Source organism: Delphinus delphis, chromosome 12, assembly GCF_949987515.2.
Source record: "Delphinus delphis chromosome 12, mDelDel1.2, whole genome shotgun sequence".
Taxonomy (NCBI): Eukaryota; Metazoa; Chordata; class Mammalia; order Artiodactyla; family Delphinidae; genus Delphinus; species Delphinus delphis.
Window position 1 is genome coordinate 51,874,882 of NC_082694.2, and position 18,837 is coordinate 51,893,718.

Sequence of the window (18,837 nt, forward strand, 5' to 3'; positions counted from 1 at the left end):
CTACCTGACTGCTGGGAGTAGGTAGGTAGGGACCTGGGGAAAAGACACTCAGTCAATCTTCCTGCTTTCAGCCTTACCCTCACCTCCACCTCACAGGTGTCTAAAGCCTGAAATTTCTGAGCTGTTCTTGGATTCTGTGGAGCAAATCAGCCTGCTTCTCATCAGCAGGCCCCCTCCACATACTGGGCTTTAGCATTCTCCACGCTGCTACCTCAGGGACCACTCCTCCACACCGTTTCACATCTTCCCCAAACACATGATCTCTGTTGGCTGTTGTCTCTTCGCTTGGTTGTGTGTGTGTGTGTACAGGTGTATATGTCTGGGGGGAGATAGTTGTGCCTTTTTTATTTGATCGGGGAGGAATGGAGATAAATGCATGTGTTCAGTTCGCTTTGGCAGCAAGTAGTCAAGACATCAGTTTTTTTTTCCCCCCACTGGCTGATACTGTATTTCCTTTGAAATGCATGTGTTAAATGAACGCCAAGAGTTAATAATGATTTATTTACTACTAGTAAACGGACTCAGTTAAAATTAATTTGGTTTTAGTTCAGGTTAGGCATCCTGAAGGATGAGCAGCCTGGTATGTGAAATAGCACAAAGCAGTTGATTCTGACAGCTTTTGCCTTTGTTCTCGTTGCTTTACGGAGGAGAAGTTTTTCGGACATCCTTATTCTGCCGTTTTCATTGATGTCACCTCATTCATCCCATTTTATAAATAAAAGTGATTCACAATTTGGAGCATCCTGTCCTTCAACCAAATGAAAAGAATACTTTCATGGAAAATGTTCCAAGACAAAGAAATAGCTCGGGGATGTGATTCATTTCTGTCCTAAACACACACTCCCGGAGCAGACTTGCGGGTTTGTTAGATCCACAAACTTGTAAACGGCACAGAGCAAATGGCTTTGATCCCAACGGTAGGAGATGGTGGCACGCAGTGTGAGTGTGGTGAAGAAATGATGCTTGCTAGGAGGACATCATCCCAGGCCTTCCGGAGATAAATGCATTAATCCTTAGGCCTTTATCTGGAAACTGATTTGATCACTTTTATCGTTCAGTTTCCTTGTTCTGGATATTAACGTCATAGTCATAGAACTGTCAAGGACTCTTAGAACTAGAAGAAACTTAACTGTTCTGCTGGGGTCAGTTTTGATGATGGTGGTGACCATCATTCACTGGTTTTCTGGTGCCAGGCACAGTGCCCAGTGACTGACATACCCCATATCATTTCATCCTTACTGCAGTGTGGGGAGGGTGCTATTTATCATCTCTCTTTGATAGGTTAGGAAATGGAAGGCAGTGGCCCAAGGTAGAGCCAGGACTTAGACCCAGTCTATGGTGACTCAGAACCTGAGCTGCACCGTGAGTGGGCTTGACCAAGTGACTTGCTTAATGTCTTTAGATGTGTAGAGCTGATCTGGGGTCAAATCCAAGTGGCAGACATTGTACCGTCTCTGGAGTCACGACTCCCCACTGATGACTGAGGCTTATTCATGGGGCCGGGTTGGCCTGCTTGACTCCGTTTGCAGTGGGATGAGTTCTGTCTCCTGCGAGGCCCACATGCCAGCCCGCCTACTGGGCCTTGATCATTGAAGATCCTTACGATGGAGAGCCGCAGCTTAGGTTCCCGCTGAGAGCCTTGCTACCCTGGCTTTTCTTTTCTTTTTTTTTAACTTTTTATTTTAATAAATAAATTTATTTATTTATTTAATTTTTTGGCTGCGTTGGGTCTCCATTGCCGCGCGCGGGCTTTCCCTAGTTGCAGGGAGCGGGGGCTACTCTTCGTTACGGTGCGCGGGCTTCTCAATGCGGTGGCTTCTCTTGTTGTGGAGCACGGGCTCTAGGCACGTGGGCTTCAGTAGTTGTGGCTCGTGGGCTCTAGAGCGCAGGCTCAGTAGTTGTGGCGCACGGGCTTAGTTGCTCCGCTGCACGTGGGATCTTCCTGGACTAGGGCTCAAACCCGCGTCCCCTGCATTGGCAGGCGGATTCTTAACCACTGCGCCACCAGGGAAGCCCTAAAAAATTTTTTATTGAAGTATAGTTTATTTACTATGTTGTATTAGTGTCAGGGGTACAGCAAAGTGATTCAGTTATACGTACACACATATATATACATATATATATTCTTTTTCAGATTATTTTCCATTGTAGGTTATTATAAGATATTGAGTATAGTTTTCTGTGCTATACAGTAGGTTCTTATTGGTTATCTATTTTATATATCTATTTTCTAGTGTATATATGTTAATCCTAAATTCCTAAAGGACATTTTCAAACATGTAAAACTTCATAAGAATTACCTCCAAGATACCCTTTTTAAAGATGCCATTGGTGATAAAATACAGCAAAACAAAGGAGTAATCCAGAAAGAGTAAGGGATGGGATCCAGGAGAAAGTGGATCCAATTTGGGAAAGTAGTTAAAAGATGTCCCAAGTGGACCACTGTACAGCAGGCTGAGAGAGAAACCAATCCACATTTGAGAAAGAAACAAAAGAACTCCAGAAGGAATGTTTCTAAGGAAAAAGGGACTCCAAAACAGCTGATGTGATGGGAAAATTTAAGAAAGTATGTATAGCAAAGTGTGCAAGTGAAAAAACAAGGCACTAATTAACTCCAGGTAAAACAAAAGACGGTGCAAGACAAGAAATCGTATTATACAACTTGACTCTGCAAGGAATAATATTTATTTAGTAAACATTGGTTAGTGATTTAAAATGCTATTTTGAGTGGATGGGGAGGGAGAAATAGTGGATAGAGCAAGAGAGCCATATCTTCATTTATTCTAGGACATCACCAAGAGATAATTTCTAAAATATAAATTAAAGAATAACAATATGAACATATTATTTAGTGATAAGGAAATAACTTCCAGAAGAACAACTAAGAGTTAAAAATAGCTGTCTTAGGCTCTCTAGAGCCTGCTCAGACATGTGTGCCTAAGACATATGTGGAAAAGATGTTTCTAAGAGTGCTAGTTGCCTAAAAGAATCAGAATAGTATCATTTCAGCGAACGAACTGTGTTCACCATCCTGTGCTTCATGTTATACACTCTTAAAAACAAAACTCATTAGGGAATGAAATTGGAGAGGGATGAGACCAAAGACTTCTGTTTTTCATTATAAGGCTTTTGGTTCCAGTTGGTTTTTAAAACGATTTTTATCTATAAAGTGAATAAAATATCTTAAAATTTAAGTAAAAATATATTTAAAAATTTAAGTTAGAATAAAAATGAGTGAATAAAATTTGGAAAATATAGAAAATTACATTTTTAAAATTTCCTATTACTCATAAGCAACCAATAATGTTAAGTAATTTTCTCCCTTTTTTTCTGTGCAGTTTTAAAAACATACTTGTGATTATGGTACACTACAATTTTATATCCTTGTTTTCAATCAGCGTATGTACCACTTTCATGTTATTAGAAATCCTGTTAAACTTTCTTTTTACTGGGTAAATAATCAAGTTATCACATCTCAGTTTATTCACCCATTCTCCTGTTGATGATTAACCTCGTTTTCAATTATTCCTTATACAGGAGTCTTCATTATCTAAGTATAACTTAACCCACAAAAAAGACCTATTAAGGTGAACCTACTTGAAATGGAATCAAAATATCAGAGTAATCAATAAAGTTATTGAACTTTACTGAAAAAGAGTTAAACTAAATGAACCTATCTATGAAACAGAAACAGACTCACAGACATAGAGAACAGGCTTGTGGTTGCCAAGGAGGGGGGCGGTGGGGGCAGGATGGATTGAGAGTTTGGGGTTAGCAGATGCAAACTATTATATATATAAAATGGATAAACAACAAGGTCCTACTGTAGAGCACAGGGAACTATATTCAATATCCTGTGATAAACCATAATGGAAAATAATTTTTAAAAGAATGTATATATGTATATATAACTGAATCGCTTGGCTGTACAGCAAAAATTAACACATTGTAAATAAATCATACTTCAATTAAAAAAAGTTAAACGAAAAATCATGAAAATATAACTGCAACTATGTACTAAATCATATTAAAAAAGGAAATTGTGTTGATTTTAGTTTATTTTTTCTGACAGTATTTTATGATAGCATAGTGACATCCTTCATTTCATATTTGACATTCTAATGAAATCATAAAGAACAAATTTTAGAAAAAAATATTTGAAGGTTCATCAGTTTTCCCAAGGGTGTCTTCTTTGATATTGTAAATCATTCTTTACTGGAGTGCCAATAATGTCACAATCCTTGTCCAGCTTTTCTTCTTTCTTTTTAGCTGATCTAACTTTGCTGGAACCTCACTGGTCAATCAAAGACTGTTCCTGTGATTTAGGCGCTTCATTACTTACATCAACTTCACGAAATCTTGCATTATTTGGTAAAATTTGCATTTTCATGTGAAGTGGATTTGCATTTTATTTGCAGTGTGTTGTTGAATATTTAATGAGGGAGAGAAACTGACTCACAAAGAACCTCACCTGTCTGCGGTGGTGGATGCTAGTGTTAAGCAGGGAGGGATATTTGAATAGGATATACTTTTATTAGTGGTCAGCTCTTTGGAGAATTCTTTTGTGCTATGACAAATTCTGTCTACATTCACAGCTTTGTTATGCAAGGACAATGGTGCTGAATACATAGATCAAAAGACTAAGACAACACATAAAGTCTTTTCTAAACTTGGGAATCATTTTTTATAGATCATCACAAATAGGATTTACTAGAGTAGAGATTATATACAGGTTCTTGATCTGTTTAAAAAAGTAGTACATTAATTTATATATCTCCACCGGCAATCAAGAGAGTACCGGGGGACTTCCCAGGTGGCACAGTGGTTAAGAATCTGCCTGCCAGTGCAGGGGACGTGGGTTCAAACCCTGGTCTGGGAAGCTTCCACATGCTGCGGAGCAGCTAAGCCCGTGTGCCATAACTACTGAGCCTGTACTCTAGAGCCCGCGAGCCACAACTACTGAGCCTGCATGCCACAACTACTGAAGCCCGCGTGCCTAGAGCCCGTGCTCCTCAACAAGAGAAGCCACCACAATGAGAAGCCTGCGCACTGCAACAGAGTAGCCCCTGCTCTCCACAACTAGAGAAAAGCCCGCTTACAGCAATGAAGACCCAATGCAGCCAAAAATAAATAAATAGATAGATAGATAGATAGATTAACAAAAGAGAGTACCGGGACTTCCCTGGTGGTCCAGTGGTTGAGACGCTGTGCTCCCAATGCAGGGGAACTAAGATCTCATGTGCCACAGAGCTCGGCCAAAAAAAAAAAAAAGTGCCTATTTCACAAAATTTTTATAAATCTTGTTTATCGTTGTTAATTTGATGGCAAAAGAATGATATCTCATTATTTTAATCTGTAGGATCGGAGGCTACACATTCTAATTATTTGTTAGCCAGTTCCTTGTGGCCCTTCTTGCATACTTTCCGGCCACATTCTTTACCCAGCTATCTATTGGGTGGAACTTTAACATTCTTTTTTGTTGATTTGTATAAACTCTATAGTGAAGAGACATTAGCAGTTCTATTTGTGGAAGTTTTTCAGGGATTTTTGCCTTTTACTTTGTGTTTTTTTATATCCAGAAGTTTAAAATGTAAAATTTTTTTTTAAAGTTTTTTTGATATGGACCATTTTTAAAGCTTTCATTGAATTTGTTACAACATTTCTTCTGTTCTTTGTTTTGGTTTTTTGGCTGCGAGGCATGTGGCATCTTAGCTCCCTGACCAGGGATGGAACCCACACCTCCTGCATTGGAAGGCGAAGTCTTAACCACTAGACTGCCAGGGAAGTCCCTAAAATGTAAAATGTTTATGTCATCAAATTAGAGGGTTTGTAATCACCTTCTGGAATGTAAGATCCTTCAAAGAAGGGGCTGTCTTATTCAATGGTGCTGCAAGGTCCCCAGCACCTAGGACAGTGCTCCAAAAATGTGTTGAATGAATGAATGAAACCTATGTATCCTTTCCTTTTCCAAATTTCCAATTTTCCATTCCTTTTGTATGTATCCTTTCCACCACTTAAAAAATTCTCTCCAGAGACATGACGTCACTTTAATTTTCTTTGGTTTTTTTTTTTTTGGCATTTTGGTTGTTTTTTAACCAACTTGTCACTCTTTAATTCTTCTGAAATGCATTTTGTGTAAGGTCACAGTGCCACTTGAGCCCTGTTGATTTAGGACAGGTTGCCTCACCGTTGGTATACATGAAACCTACGATCACCAGAAATCTGACCTGTAGATCAGGTGCAATGGAGTACGACAACCTATAGACATTCACCAAGTCACTTTAAACCCTTTAGGGAATGAGGCAGGTTATAAAAGATGGATACATACAGGTGTGTATCTCTTCCTTCTTTCTTTCCATCATCTGTGAAAATGAGCTCATTGAAATGTGTTAATCATTTATGCCTAGAATCTCCAGGAGCAGCCTATCAAAAAATGAGTGGATGGGGCTTCGCTGGTGGCGCAGTGGTTGAGAGTCCGCCTGCCGATGCAGGGGACACGGGTTCGTGCCCCGGTCCGGGAAGATCCCACATGCCGCGGAGCGGCTGGGCCCGTGAGCGCATGGCTGCTGGGCCTGCGCATCCGGAGCCTGTGCTCCGCAACGGGAGAGGCCCGCGTACCGCAAAAAAAAAAAAAAAAAAAAAAAATGAGTGGATGACCATGTGAAGGCATGGCAGATTGCTACACCATTTTTTAGTTGTAAAAAGTACAGTAACATGGAATTTGAAAATCCTCTAGGGTCTTATGTGCCTGAAGGCCCCTCCATGTGGATGAGCCATTATCACTTGTTAAAAAGATGCAGCCTTCTTGTTTATGTCAAGGATTCCATTGATGAATTACACTTTGTCCCAAGGTGTAGGTGGCTCTCAGGAGCAGCAGTTGGGAAGGGATTTGTCTGGTTGGAAGATGGTTTCTAATCTTCAGATTACCAATGTAAGGTTGCATACTTATTGGCTATTTCTGTTATTGTTGAAATAATAATAATAATTGATTATGGATCAGCATAATTGTTTTGTCCATAGGAAAGACTGTGAAGAGTGTTTATGTGAGCATTTTGGGATAGACACCAGAAGATATGTTCTACCAAAAGTAAAAAGGGCCCTTTTTTACCCACAGAAAAGAATTGTATTGGAAAATTCTGCCAGCCACCATTCCCTTTTTTTTTTTTTTGCGGTACGCGGGCCTCTCACTGTTGTGGCCTCTCCGGTTGCGGAGCACAGGCTCCGTACGCGCAGGCTCAGCGGCCATGGCTCATGGGCCCAGCTGCCCTGCGGCATGTGGGATCTTCCCGGACCGGGGCACGAACCCGTGTCCCCTGCATTGGCAGGCAGACTCTCAACCACTGTGCCACCAGGGAAGCCCCACCATTCCCTTTTAGCACTTTGATAATAATGACCAAGGCCCTCAAATCCCCAGACCCAAAGGCACAGTTCCCTCATAGCAGGATTTTTTTTAAAGAGTAGAAAAACGAACTGCAACAAATCCCAGTCATTCTTTTTTTTTTTTTTTTATCTTTGTGGTACACAGGCCTCTCACTGTTGTGGCCTCTCCCGTTGCGGAGCACAGGCTCCGGACGCGTAGGCTCAGCAGCCATGGCTCATGGGCGCAGCCACTCTGTGGCATGTGGGATCCTCCCGGACCGGGGCACGAACCCGTGTCCCCTGCATTGGCAGGCGGACTCTCAACCACTGCACCACCAGGGAAGCCCCCCAGTCATTCTTATCCAAGCAAAGTGGACAAAGTAAAACTTGTCATTTTTGGTTTCTCTTCCCCTCATTCCTCCCTTTAATTTTAGCTTTTATAAATGACTCAAATTAATCTCTTGACCTACAAAAAAATTGCATGAATTTTGTTCCCTCCTGAATGCATTTCAAAATTCAGGCATTAAGGATAGCAGATATTCTGCACAACTACTTTGAACATATAGGGGACACTGATGACTTTATTTAATACTCCCATTAAAGTGAGGAGGAGTGAGGAAGATTTTTGTTTTTCTAAATCTTTTTCCCCCAATATCTACTTGGACCATAACATCAGTGCTTTTCTTGTCTCTTGCTGGTGGGAGTATGTATTGAGCTATTAAAACTGTTTCTGTTAGCCCACTAATTCCATTGTGTGAAAACCCTCATAAAGTAATAATTTATATACAGTAATATTAATCTATACAAAGAATATCATCAAGGGATTATTTATAATAGCAAGATAACAATAGCAACAATCTTGTATTCAGGAGAAGGATATAGTTTTAAAAGAATATTACATGGGCTTCCCTGGTGGCGCAGTGGTTGAGAGTCCGCCTGCCGTTGCAGGGGACACGGGTTCGTGCCCCGGTCCAGGAAGATCCCACATGCCGCAGAGTGGCTGGGCCCGTGAGCCATGGCCGCTGAGCCTGCACGTCCGGAGCCTGTGCTCCACAACGGGAGAGGCCACAACAGTGAGAGGCCCGCGTACCGTAAAAAAAAAAAAAAAGAATATTACATATCTACACAAAGGAATATTTTACAGCTATTAAAACAATTATTGTTAAAATTTATAAAATAGTACCAAAAATATTTATGATCTAATGCATAGTGAGAAAATGCAAGATACATGTTGGTATGTCTCTCATGATTAAAATAATGTAAAAAAATTATGTGTATGAAAAAACAGGAAATGCACCAAAATGCTTTTAGTTTCTATGCTGAGGTGTTATGATTAAGGGTGGTTGTTTGCTTCCTTTCTCTCTTTTGCGTTGCTTTTATAATTTTTCAAAATATAATTTTTAAAAGTCAGAAAAATGATAGTTTGAAGAAAAGAGCCATGGAAATGGTCAACATAAAAATATTTTGTTACTCTAATAAAAATACTGCCATTACTACTACTTAATTAGGACTCAGTCATTCATATGATTTGGGGCTTCCAACAGTGATTCGCTGAGCAGGTTCTTTTCAGTGATTCCTTCTCACAGTTGTACATAAAGTGAAAAAATGAGACACACGCATCTTTCCTGACAGTAGGAATAAAATCTTACAATGTCAAATGAAAAAATGGGTTTCTTTTATTTGATATTAGAAGTGTTTCAAGATGTTTCTGTATTTCTTAAAACCAGACAAGCCTATAAAAAATAAGGAAAGGGGCTTCCCTGGCGGTGCAGTGGTTGAGAGTCCACCTGCCGATGCAGGGGACGCGGATTCGTGCCCCGGTCCGGGAAGATCCCACATGCCGCGGAGCGGCTGGGCCCGTGAACCATGGCTCCTGAGCCTGAGTGTCCGGAGCCTGTGCTCCTCAACGGGAGAGGCCACAACAGTGAGAGGCCCGCGTACCGCAAAAAAAAAAAAAAAAAAAAAAATAAGGAAAGGATCAGATAAACAGGGAAGAGTCCGTACAGACACAAATGAGCGTTATGGGATTTATCAGTTTTAGTCGCATTTGATAGAAGTTTGAAAAGGGGATAGCAGATCCATGGCATACTCCCTGCATTAAAATTAGCGTTATGGAAGAATGCTGAATCATTTCAGTTATTTCTGCATTTAAGGAATTACTTCAATTAAAAACTAAGCTGCTAGTTTAAAATTCCTTGAGGAGCAGAAAAGTAATTAGTAAACATGGTCACATTGAAAAACAGCCAAATGGACGTCTGACTGAAAGGAATCTGAAAGTTTAGATGAGTGAAACAGGTCCCAGTGTCAGTCTCCTCAAAGATGAGTTCGCTTGTAGGTAACGTTTTTGGAACGATATAACCTTTCAAATGTAACTACAGATGTACTAGGGTTTTTAAGAAGTATGGGGCTTCAGAGGTATCATCAATTCTTAATTTCAAATGTGAATAACTTTTGGCCCCTGCCAGGTTTGTTGCTACCCCACCCACCAGCAGGCATGTCTCCTTTCTCTGAACCTGTAGACCGATAGTTACAGAATTCTAGAATTTCCCAAGTTGGATACATCCTGCCACATGCCTCCTCCTGAATTCCCACAGAGGCAGCTCTAGCTCCTCTCTTTGCCCACCACCACACAGGGTTCCACCCTCCTTGCTGGGGCGTCTGTTTTATTTTGGGCAGTGTGGTCCAGCTATCACACCCATCCACCACACCAAATTTGGGGGAGATCATTTTTACCACCACGTCTAGTAATTTCAGTTTATGTTGCATATTTCTTATGTTTTACATGTGTATATATAGACATTTGGGGCCATACATTTTATCTCTGACCTTTTCTCTTTTCAAGTATGATTCGTTGAAAGTTGTTTGCGCCTAGGATCAGTAGGGACGGACTGTGTGCTCTTTCTAGGTTCCCTTTAGCTTTATGATTTTAAAGGAAAATAGCGTAGAACTAAGTACTGATACCTCCCAGCGCTGAGAAGCAAGGTCAGTCACTGGTTCTGGCTTCTGCAGCTGCTAAGTCATTTGTTTCTAACCCCACTGAGCCTCACTTATTTGTCTGTTAAGTGGAGGTAATAGCATTTCCTCCACGGGGCTGTTGTGAGCATCAAATGAGAGGGTATGTGAATGAAGGCTGGGAGCTAGAGATGGTGGCAGGGGTGGGGTAGCCCTCTGGCCATGCAGAAGGTCCTTGGGAGCTCTCGTGGGCAGTGGTGGAGACTGCCTGCTAAGTCTGCTTCAGACCAGGCTGGAGAGGTGCCCTGGATGACCAGCACACCTGCCTGCAAACGAGAAGACTCCAGGAAACTGAGGACTCGTAGATTGGACATACATAGGTGACATTTGACAGTTTACATCTGCAATTAAATCGTAAAACCGTTCTTAGTGTTAATACACGTATGAAAAAACAACAAAGTGGTAACAACTGTCACAAGCAAATTGAATTTCAGGTCCCTAACCCTATTTTTTGACAGGAGCCTATGCACTTTTTTATTTTATTCCTGTGATGCCGTGATTTTGTCCCAACAGGGTTAGAATAAACAGTATCCTCCTTTCAGGCTTGCCCTGAGGCCCTGCCCCTTTTGATGTTCCCTAATCCTTTTTTTTTTTTTTTTTTTTTTTTTTTTTTTTTTTGCGGTACGCGGGCCTCTCACTGTTGTGGCCTCTCCCGTTGCGGAGCACAGGCTCTGACGTGCAGGCTCAGCAGCCATGGCTCACGGGCCCAGCCGCTCCGCGGCATGTGGGATCTTCCCGGACCGGGGCACGAACCCGTGTCCCCTGCATCGGCAGGCAGACTCCCAACCACTGCGCCACCAGGGAAGCCCCCCATTACTTCTTCTTACACAGACCCTTCCTCCAGCCTTTTTGCCCTGCAAACTCCTCCTCCTCCTTGTTCTTTTGGTCTTAGCTCAAATGTACTTCTTTAAAGAGCTTCTCAGGCCCCTCAGGCCAGGTCAGTGTACCCTCTTACATGCTCTCGTGGCACCATATATGTCCTCTGTGTGATACTCCACACATTCATCATATTTTTGTAAGGGAGACATTCCCTACTGGAATGTAAACCGCATGAGAGTTGGAAACATGCCTACCTTGTCAATTAAGACTGAGTTCTGCTGCCACTAACAGAGCCCACGGGTAACAATATTAGAAACAAGATAGGAACTTATTTCTCTCTTACATAAAGTACCTGCAGTAGGCAGTTTAGGGCTGGTGTGGTAGTTCTGCAGCCTCAGATTTCTGTGTGCTGCTCTGCTAAGCATTGCTTCCACACCCATGGTCCCAGAGAGCTGAGAACATGGGACCAGCTAGCAGGCAGGAGGGCAGGGAAGATGGATGAGCTGCCCCCTCCTTTAGGATGCTCCTTAGAATTTGCATACACCTCTTCTACACACACCAAAAACTCATAGGATTTGGGAGGACATAATTCAATACACAAAATCGTGGGATAATTTCATCTACTCTCACACAGTCTTTCAGAGGCACCTGGCACCTCTCAGTTCCTGAGCGGTGTTGTGTAGATAAGCCAGTCCCATCCTCTCAGCCCCGGAGGAGGAGTGTGTTCAGTGGCAGGTGAGGGGGTGGCAAGGCTTTTACCAAAGGCCTACAACGGTACTGAGCATTATTGCACATTAGGGGTTGGAACCAAATTGGTCAAGAAGGCCAAGGTGGAGGCTATGGTATGTCTTCATGGTACGACACGGTCCCAGGAGCACTCCAGAAAAATGAGTGAGACCCATGCATTCCGAGTCCTTTGCAGTAAGTGGAAAACTCCAGCTCTTTGTAACATCCCACTGAGATCAAACTTACGTAGCACAGGCCAGGTACACCAAGGACCTGGTTTGGAATCTTGAAGCCATGCAGCTAGCTCTGCCCTCCCTCAGCACCATGGTACCTCCTCACATCTCCATTTCTTCTTTTTTGGTGTTTCTGTTTGCCTGTGTCCCTCACTGGACCATAAACTCCTCTAGGTCGATGATCGTATTTTATTCATCATCAAATACTATCATACATAAAATACTGTGTAATCCCTTAAGGTTAAGATTGTCCTCAAGTGGAAGCTCAATTAGATAAGACTTTTTCCAAGGCAAGAGGAAGATACGATCATCTTACCAGGAGTGTTGAGGTGTAATCACGCCCTGAATCGAGGAAGGGGAGCTATAAAAGGTTCCTGTCGTTTCTTTTGGCAGCAGGTTCTGGGATTCTAGGAAGGTGATAGTTCTGTTCTCCCTTGGCACCAGATGTCAACGGTCTCTGAAAAGTTTAGTTTGGGAAACTCAGAGTTGCCAAAGCATGGCCCTGATGATAGGAAGGTTTAAGAAATGGTCCATCCAATTTGTGCAAGAGGTGCTTAGCACTGCTTGATGAACCTGGGTGCCACCCTTCACCCACACATCGTACGTAATGTGGTCCACAGTTCTGGATCATGCTCAGAGATCGCCAGCAAACCAGAGAGCAGAATCCCCAACTTCAGGGAGGAGTAGGACACAGGTAAATGTCCTTCTTTTTTTTTTTTTTAAATCGATATATAGTTGATGTACAATATTATATAAGTTACAGATGTACAGTATAGTGATTTACAATTTTTAAAGGGTAGTTATTATAAAATATTGGTCATATTCCCTGTGTGGTACAATATATCCTTGTAGCTTATTTTATACATAATAGTTTGTACCTCTTAATCTCCTATCCCTATATTACCCCTCCCTGTTCTCGTTTTAAACGCCCCTCTCGTTGAACCAGGTCCATTTCTCAACACACATTCAGAGGCATCCTGGACCAAGTCCCCTTCCCTCCTTTCAGCTCTGCCCACTTGCCATCCTCCGTTAGGGCAGAATCGGGGACTCTGCTGGAGCTGCTTCCCGCCCATTGCAGGGCCCTGGCCTGACCATTACTTCTCACTTAGAGCAGGATTCCTGTGGCTTCTGGAATATGAACTTGGGCCCATATCCACTTCCTTAATGTTCCCCACTTAAAAGATCCCATGTAACACATGGGGGGCAAATAGCATTTAGTAATTTCTTTCTGCCCCAAGTCTCAGGCCCTTTGATTCAGATGACCAGGCACATGCAGGGAGGCTGCTGGATGGCATAGGCTTCGCCAGGCCTGGCACCTGGCCTTCCAAGCAGCTCATGACTTGGAAGCTTAGAAGTGAAACCACATGAGGCTTGCGGGGAAAGGGTGCAGGTCACAGCATTTCTTAGCCATCCTGCAGACAGCTAGGCTGTCGTAGGCGGAGAGTCGGTGGTAGCAGCATCTTTTGCCCCAGCTACCACTTTGGCTTGAGTGCTTACATTTCTTACGGCCAAACCAAAGGGACTTTGTGCAAACCATTCCTGTCCAGATTTCCCCGCCTTTCTATGCCTGTGTTCTTATCGTGGCGTGGACTTCTCCAGTGGGAGTGCAGAGGTTGGTCACGTCGTACGGAGAGCCTTGCCCTGACAGCGACCTTTGTCCCATGGATGCGTCAGGTTGAAAACACGGCTGTTTTCATCTCTCTGCCACGAACTGTAAAATGACGAGGCGCATCCCTTGTTTATCAGATTTGTGCTTGGCTGATAATAACAGACTTCATTCGTGGTGGATAATTGAGAATGGCAGCCCGAATTACGTTGCTGTGCCACCCAAAGGAGAACAGGGTTTTGAAAGCCTTGCCCTTAAACCCTGAGAAGGGGCTGCAGCTGGTGCTTGTTCAGCCAAAGCCATTGAGCTACCTTGTGGCTCAGCCTCGTATGTTACAGGATCTTACAGGAACATTTCTGTTCTAACCTTACTGCCTCGTATGTTACAGGATCTTACAGGAACATTTCTGTTCTAACCTTACTGCTCATTTTCTTTCTTTCCCTACCCCCTTCTTCACTTCCCCAATTTCCATATTCATTTATCTATACATTAGGTATAATTTTTTTTCATATTTCAAGAGTACTTAAGTCCATCATTAAAAAAATTAGAAATTGCCAATAAGCAAAAAAAAAAAAAAAGTTTCTTTTTACTCAACATGGCGCCACCTGGAGAAAACTACTGTCAGTGAACATTCCATTTCCAGTTTTTTTATGCACACTTTTTAAAGCTTGCATTGTTAACGATATTTGGGAATAGTGTTTATGTCCCTAAAAATTCATCAACCTGGATGGCTGGATGGAAGAATCACAATTTATTTAACCAGGCACACGTCTTTTAGAAACAATGTTATAGTGAATGTCTCTGTGGCCAAATGTTTGCACACATCCTCAATTGTTTTCTTAGGAAGAATTCCTAAAAATGGAATTGATGGATCAAAATGATAAATATATATTGTCTTTAACTTTGTACTGTAGAAAGTTTAAAAATATATACCACATAGACAGAACCCCCATGTACCCATTCGAAAGTGACCAGCTCCTGGCCAGTCCATACCCCACCCACTTCCCCTAGTTCCTGTGTTGTTTAGAAACAGATCCAAGACATCATGCCAGAAAGACTCTTTTCTGTCAAATAGCACAGGTATTTGAAAATGGGAGAGGAAAAGAAGTGAATTGCTAGAAAATAAAGAAAGGTTAACATTTTGTCTATGTTATCTACGGTGCTGTTTGGGCTGTGTTCATTTTCCTGCCATACCTGGGCTCAGGACTCATTATCTGTCTTCTGGGTTCCCGCAGCAATCTTGTAACCAGACTCCTTTCTTCTTTCTCTCCCTTTGGATAGGTATATCTGTTTTTAAGATGTTTCATAGCTTGCCAAATTGTGTGCTTCAGAAAGGCTAATCAAATTAATACTTCCACCAGAGTCATATAGGAGTGTCCACGCTGTGGATAAAGTTTTCCTCCCTCCTTTCCTCCCTCCCTCCCTCCCTTCCTCCTTCCCTCTCTTCCTTCCTCCCTCCCTCCCTTTCTTCCTCCCTCCCTCCCTCTCTTTCTTTCCTGGCCCCCACAAAAGTATCTCTTTGTTTTAATGACACCTTATTTGGTTATTAATGACCTTAAAGCCCGCCCCAGCCCCCAGTTTCCTCACTGCATTTCCTCTTTGTGAATTGCCTTTTGCTAACTTTTCTTTAGAGGTGTTTGTCTTTTTAAAATTGTATTCATGCATTTCTGTTAACCTCATAGCATTGTATCAACACTTAGGTCAGTGAATTGCTGTGAATACTTTTTTTTTTTTTTGGACTAAGAGAACATGTACTGCATTTATATGAAAGAATGAGCATGTTTTATAAAGCTAACAGCTCAGAGCAGCAAGTCACCGTCAACAGAGGGAAAGAATGATGTGAGGCCTGCAGGGGTGGGCAGCGGGCCTGGGAGAGAAGAGGGCATCCAGGCAGGGACAGGGGAGACTTTCACAGGTCACCTAACTCCAGTCTTCACAGTCATCCATGAGGCAGGTAAAGCAGGTATTATTCCCATTCACAGTGGCCTGTGCCAGGGCACACCTTAATAAGATCTTCCGAGCCCCAATCCAGGGATTTTTCTACCCTATCACACTGATTCATATGCTTATTCATAAAAGGCAAATATAGCATCAAAATATATCTGATATCACTATTTATGAAACACTTAAAAGAATTTTTTTTTCTACAGCGTGAAGGCCCAGGACCAGGTCGTTATGACTTGAAAATACCTTCAGTAAGTTCTGTTACTTCCTGTTTTCAATCCAGAGTACCTCGATTCTTGCCGGCCTGTTCAGTAAGTATCCTAAAAGACAGATGTGGTTGTAGGTTTTGTGGCTGGTGGGTGGGTGGGGAGTGGGCATTGGGGGTCGGATGGGGGTAGCAGAGTTATATACAATTCTAGTATATATACACTAAAATTGCTTCTCAGGGCAGCAAAGGGCATAGAGCTTCCTCGGCAAGCCCTCGGCCAGCTTCAGGCTCAGAGTGACTCCAGACCTGAAGGCCGTGGCTGAATTATGGGTCCAGTTGCGAACAGCCAGCACAGTAATTAGCCATCGGTGTTATGTCCTGGATGCTCTGGGGGGAAACTCCTTTAACGCATTGAAGCCAGCAGTGGGCGCAGGCTGCCCCCGCCCATCCAGAAGTGCCATTCTTTGTGTATGTGTCTTCTGGGAACAAAAAGTCACAGCAGAAACATTATGATTGAACCAAAGGGCACCATTAAGGCCTGAGCCGTCATCCTTCCCCCAAGGACTCGGGACAGACAGGGAAGAGGCTCACGTTCCTGGAGATACACAAAGAAGGTGGATTCTGGGAGTGTGCGAGAGCCTCTGAGGCCTAGAGAAGACCAAGAAGGATGGCAAAAGCATAACACGGAGCTTATGAAAGTGGCTAGGGCTGTTGTTCGTTTGATGCTAAAAGTTTGAATTCCCCTGGCCTTGTTGTTCCTAGCCAGCACCTCAGTCTGAAAGTCCCCCAAGCTCAGTGGTTTGTAGCCTCATTGGACATGGTTAGGAAGACAGAAACACGAATTCTGCTCATGAGAAAACAGCACCACCCCGGGGTGGGGGGCGAACAAGGAGGGTGGGAGGAGCTGGGGCGGTGGGCAGGAGGCCGCTGCCTGCAGGTCACCTCCCCCAGCACCCCCTGGGTTGTCCCAGGCCATCTCGCTGCAGAGCTGCCAGCTGCGGTGCTACAGTGTGGCAGCAGTGTGGTCTTTCTCTGGAGGAATACTGGGGAGGCCCCACCAATAATATTAAAAACACACCAACAGCAGGAGGCTAGTGGATCCCTTCAGCGGGTCCTCACACCCTAGCGGCATTATCATGACCCAAACACAGATTTTTGTCAGAGCTCACAGCTCCTCAGGAAGTTGGAGTCATGCTAACCAAACTCCAGGGAGACTGATGGAGAAGCCGGAAGGTGTGGTATTCATTTACAAGTGTCCGGCAAGGGGGCTGGTGTCTCGGGCTGCTGCTCTGTGGAGCGTCTCCCCTTGTAGGAAACTCGGAAGGAAGCCAACGACAATCAGAAATTTGCTTGGTGACAGTGGAATCAGGGCTGGGGGACGGAGCCGGATGTTCTCAAGGTCTGAGAACCACACCCAGTAGCCTCCTGAGGGGTGGCCTTGCGAGACCCAGGCCCACGAACCTCCTGTTTGGGGACTGGCCTTCCAGGACTCCACACGCATGCTGCTTCCTCATTAAGAGCACTAATAAAGGCTTCAGCTTCCTTTGACGTCTGGCCAGGAGTTGATTAGATTTCCAGGCTGCTCCCCTGCTTTTGGCAAGGAAAACATCCTGTCTAAAGCAGCGTCTGCAGGCAGCTGATCTCATCCACTCTGGGCTGACGCTCTAGTAATCCTGTTTCCACTCTCACTGTTTCCTGAAGAGATAACAAACTGCAAGGAAGGATGGCAATGACAAGCAGGTGATGATAGGGGATAATAATAGCGGTGGTGGCTAGCGTGTGGAGCAGTACCTGCTGCCAGCCTGGGGGTGCTGTCTGTCTTTGGGGGCCCCCAGTGAACCTCAAAACCTCATTTGCTGGGTGAGGCGTGGGAAGCACGTGGCCCAGGGTCATATTGAGCCATTGGTGGTAGGACTAGGACTCAAACCCAGCCCCGTCTGACATTAAAACCCTTCCCTTAACGGTACCCAGAGACACCAGTGTGTCGCTAAGATAAAATATTGGGGCATTCAAGAATGTGTGGGTGCACCTCAGCATGGGCAACACTGACTTCAGAAATCAAAGTCTTCGTCTATGAGAATGACATTCATTTATATCTTATCACTACAGAAGAGAAGCTTTGTTTAAATAATTGGCTAAATAATTTTTCAAGAATTTCATCAAAATGAAAACATGGCTTTTCAAAATTAGAACTCGTCAGTCCCTTGAGAATACATCCCTCTGAGCCCGAGGTCCACAGCCCCTGGTAGTGAAGCACCTTACTCTATTACCCTGGGGAAAACGATGGAAACACACGAGTTTGGGCTTTTGAGGTCAACCACCCAGGTTCAGAATCCATCCTCTCCAACCCATTACCACTAGACTGAGGTCATTGAGGGCGGAGGGCAGGGAGAGACGCTGGCATCCCCAGGGACAGGGGGTGCCCTGGAGAAAGCGTGCCTTGAGGTGAGGGTGGGATGTGAGCCCGCCTCCCCTGGGCTGTCACTTGCTTGTCCTCTTTTCTCTCAGCACCTCTGCAGCCTTGGGGAGAGCCGTGGACAGGATCAGGTCTCAGCCCCTAGGACAGGCTCCAATTCCAGGGTGCACAGGCCCCAGCCCCGGCCACTGTGGCCCTCGTCTCCCTCCGTGGGGACTTGCCAGCCACGTCTGAGCGCACAGCCAGGCTCAGGAGGCTTCAGGTTCTGGCGTCACTATCTCATCACTCCCTGTTTTCTGTTGTGTTTTCAGAAAACGCCAGGCCCAGGAGCATACACATCTTCAGCACAATTCCCCAAGCAGCCCCGGACCGTAGCCAAAATGGGCCGAGGACATAGCCTTTTCTTCAACAACACAATTGGCTTTTAAAATAAACCCATCTTGACCCTAAGCGACTTTGAGTTTTAGTAAGTTCTTATGTTTAGAAAACTCTATTTTGTCTCTTCTTTAGGAGG

General features: G+C 43.8%; 1 protein-coding gene across 1 annotated transcript in view; it reads left to right on the plus strand.

Moving 5' to 3' along the window:
• STPG4 (sperm-tail PG-rich repeat containing 4) overlaps window positions 1–18,837 on the plus strand; it is a 62,323-nt gene that overhangs the window by 20,051 nt on the left and 23,435 nt on the right. The window contains exons 7-8 of the mRNA XM_060027540.1: window positions 15,906–16,010; window positions 18,635–18,789. Coding sequence (XP_059883523.1) covers window positions 15,906–16,010; window positions 18,635–18,751 — 222 coding nt within the window. The 3' untranslated portion in view covers window positions 18,752–18,789. The remainder of the gene's footprint in view (window positions 1–15,905; window positions 16,011–18,634; window positions 18,790–18,837) is intronic.